We start from the raw sequence: 3227 nt of genomic DNA on the forward strand, positions 1-3227 counted from the left end.
GGAGGGTTTCTTTTCTGATATTACTCTACTTAAGCATAGAGTGAAAGAGAGTACTGTTCCCATTTTGTCATCATGGATTGACAACTTGTTGTAAATAGTTAGACTCTAGTTGTGTTCTTTTTATTCTTGTTCTTGTAAATATTGTAAATACTTCTTTCTGTTTTGAGCAATAAAAGGCTGTGGGGGACTCCCCTGCAGTAGTTAGTTTCAAAAAAAAATACTTGCATGCGTAGGTCCAGATTTAACTAAACTAGATGCCATAGATGATATTTGGTACAACTGGGAAAATTACTGCATTCCCTTAAAGTTCAGACCATGCTTGGTTAAGTCATCATCTTTTGGGTTGTCTCTTAGCTAAGGCTGTAACAAATTCTACCATACATGTCTTCGGAATAGATTGTAACCAACACAAATTATTAAAAGAACATCTAAAAAAGCAGATATAAAAGAGCATTTATTTAGGATGGTACATAAGGCTTACTATCCTTCAAAAGTATGCAAATGGATAAAGATGGCATATATATAGGCAGAAAGTGCTACTATGGATTAAATATAACTAAAAGGTATGTAATATATTATACGGCAATAACCCTTTTTAAGGTAACCTTAATAAGTTCCTTTACTGTATGAAAGGCCCTCTGCTTTTCAGCACCCTACAATACAAATATCAACTCTCTCCTGTACCAATATACCAGGGCCTTCAAAATATTTGTTACATAGCGCTACATGGGTAGTCCGTCAGCAAAAATGCTACTGCTACAATTACTCCACTATTCAGTTTTAAGATCAGATGTCCCAAGATAAAGTATCAGCCAGTCGGCCATCCAAAAAACAAGATAAAAATAAGCCAAAAAATGATACAAACAACTAGTAAACAATGACCCACTTTACAATATCCTGTAAACAAAGTTATTGCACGAAGAGTAGAGCAAGCAACCAACATACAAAATCAAAACTTCACCCTCGCTAGTGAACAACACATTGTGATCATCAACTAATACAAACTTGATCCCCACGAAAAACAAGTAAATATTTCTGTCCAGACAAAATTTGGAAACTTGGTATCATCTGCCAAAATGAGAGAACCTTCTTTCATGGAAAGATACACTAAGGTTTGCATTGACAACTGCAATGGCTATTAAATAACATGAAGATGCAGTGTGCAGTGTGCAGATATACTAATCACTGATAGTTGAAACCATTTACAGAATGCCCTGATATTCTCAATGTTCCTATATGTGTCAATAAGACACAAGGATGGATAAGATAGCAGTGTGATGGTTTCTTCTCTACTGAATGAAGTAATGAACATCAATTTCATCCTGCATTACCAACCCCCAATCAACATGTAAAAAGTGTACATACTAAGCCAGACATCCACTACTTAGTTACGCGAAGAACACCAAATCAGGAATTGTCAGCCTGGTACACGGAGTGAAAATCTGCTGTGCCATATGCAGTTACCAGTATTCATACCCGTTCTTGGCTCATGTAAATCTGAATCTGGTAGGCATTTCCCCTCTGCAGGCTGCTGCATAGTCTTCAGCAAGGTGTGGTGCAGCTTGCTTGTGAGGGCATATGAACCTTTCCATGAAAAACTTCTCGCTAATCATGACTGTACTATAGTAGTCTCGGTCTTGATGTACCAACCCTTTTACCTTGAGAAACTTTAGGACGTAGTACCGGGGTCTGATCCGGCCCTCCAGGCTATAGGAGAGCAATGCCGGCCGACGAGCAATGTATGCTGGTTCCAATCCCACCTCAGAGATAAAGAACTCTGATTTTCTCTGCTGAGTGTCAATAGACCTCGCCAGCATCATTGGAGCCTTACGAACAGCAATGCCCACCTCAGCATCCGACCACTTGAGCATGTTCTTCAACTGCTCCATTTTGATGGCAATCTCCTTCTCGCTGAGGAATGCGACAGCCTGCATCGCTTCCTTGAACATTCCAGAGCCACGGGGCACACCTACAGCTTCAGCACGCGTCGCCATCGCCCAGACCTGCTGTGGTTTGCAGCTAAGTATCCATCGCGCACAGCCGGGCGAGGCAATATCGCAAGCACCTAGCCCACACTCCTGCAGGAACGCAACATTGGGCTTAACCACCTTCTCGAGGCTACTTGAGAGGAGATTGGCGGTGTGATTGAGAACCCGGAGGAGCCTCTCGGTGGAGCCGAAAAGAGGCAGGTAGTACTGCAGCTTGGAGACGATGTGTCTAGAGCGGAATTTGTCGGGGGCGAGCGAGACAAGGCGGGCAACCTCAGAACGCGATATACCCAAGCCGTTGAGCCCGAGGACGACGGGGTCGAGGGTTCTCTCCACGCTAGCGCAGAGGAACTTGGGGTCCCTGGCGACGACGGCAGCGACATCGGCGCTGGAGAGGCCGAGGCCGGCAAGGAAGGCGAGCACAGCATCCGGCTTGGATGGGCACTTTACGTGGGAGATCTGCGTGGCGGCCTTGAGGGCTTGCGCTCGGGTGAGACCGCAGGTGTCGATGAGGTACTTCTCGACGGCGAAGTTAGGCCTTGGGGAAACGGCGGCCGCAGCCGCGGAGAGGTGTCGGTGGAGAGGCCAGACGGGGGAGGCGGCGGAAGTCGATAGGATATGGGAGAGAATGGAGTTTCTGAGGCGGAGCATGGCTGCGCGACGGCGCGACGGCGGCGGCGGCGCCGCCGCGGCAGCGGCGGTGGTGAGGGAGATATGTTGTTAGATGGTCAGGTGCTCAGTGCTCTCGAATTGCAACTTTGCAAGGGATTGGGCCTTCCTTTTGAGCTTCGACCGGGCCTTTTGTGTTAAGGGCATCTCCAGCCAGCGGTCCCACGCATTTCGGACGTCTAAAATGTTCGTTTGCGTCGTCCACGGACGCGGTGTGGGCCAGGACGATCGTTTGCGTCTGGGGTACCTCCAGCGGTGCGGACGTATTTTTTAATCGGGGAATGCGTCAAACTCGCTAATGGCGTTTTACGTCCCGTCGAGGACTGCCGCCGGCGATTAACTGTTCCCGCACGTTTCGCGCGCGCGGGAAACGCCCTGCGCGCCGCGCGCCAACGCTGTTTCCCGCCCCGCCGTGGCTATATATGGTGGACACCGGCGGGGGCGACGGGCACACCTCAAGCTAACCCTACCATCCATCCATGACTGGCCACATTAGTTTGGAGCACGTTGTTCACATGTGCCGCCGACTCCACCCGAAGAGGAGGAGGAGGTAGCCGCCGCCGGCGTTGA

At 48.2% G+C, this 3227-nt stretch overlaps 1 protein-coding gene across 1 annotated transcript; it reads right to left on the reverse strand.

Moving 5' to 3' along the window:
* Positions 1–1113: 1113 nt before the first annotated feature.
* LOC124686608 (transcription termination factor MTERF4, chloroplastic-like) lies at positions 1114–2639 on the reverse strand. The gene has a single exon (XM_047220528.1). The coding sequence runs from the start codon at positions 2637–2639 to the stop codon at positions 1488–1490; it is 1152 nt and encodes a 383-aa protein (XP_047076484.1). The 3' UTR covers positions 1114–1487.
* Positions 2640–3227: the final 588 nt, after the last annotated feature.

The sequence above is a fragment of the Lolium rigidum genome, chromosome 2 (assembly GCF_022539505.1).
Source record: "Lolium rigidum isolate FL_2022 chromosome 2, APGP_CSIRO_Lrig_0.1, whole genome shotgun sequence".
Taxonomy (NCBI): domain Eukaryota; kingdom Viridiplantae; phylum Streptophyta; class Magnoliopsida; order Poales; family Poaceae; genus Lolium; species Lolium rigidum.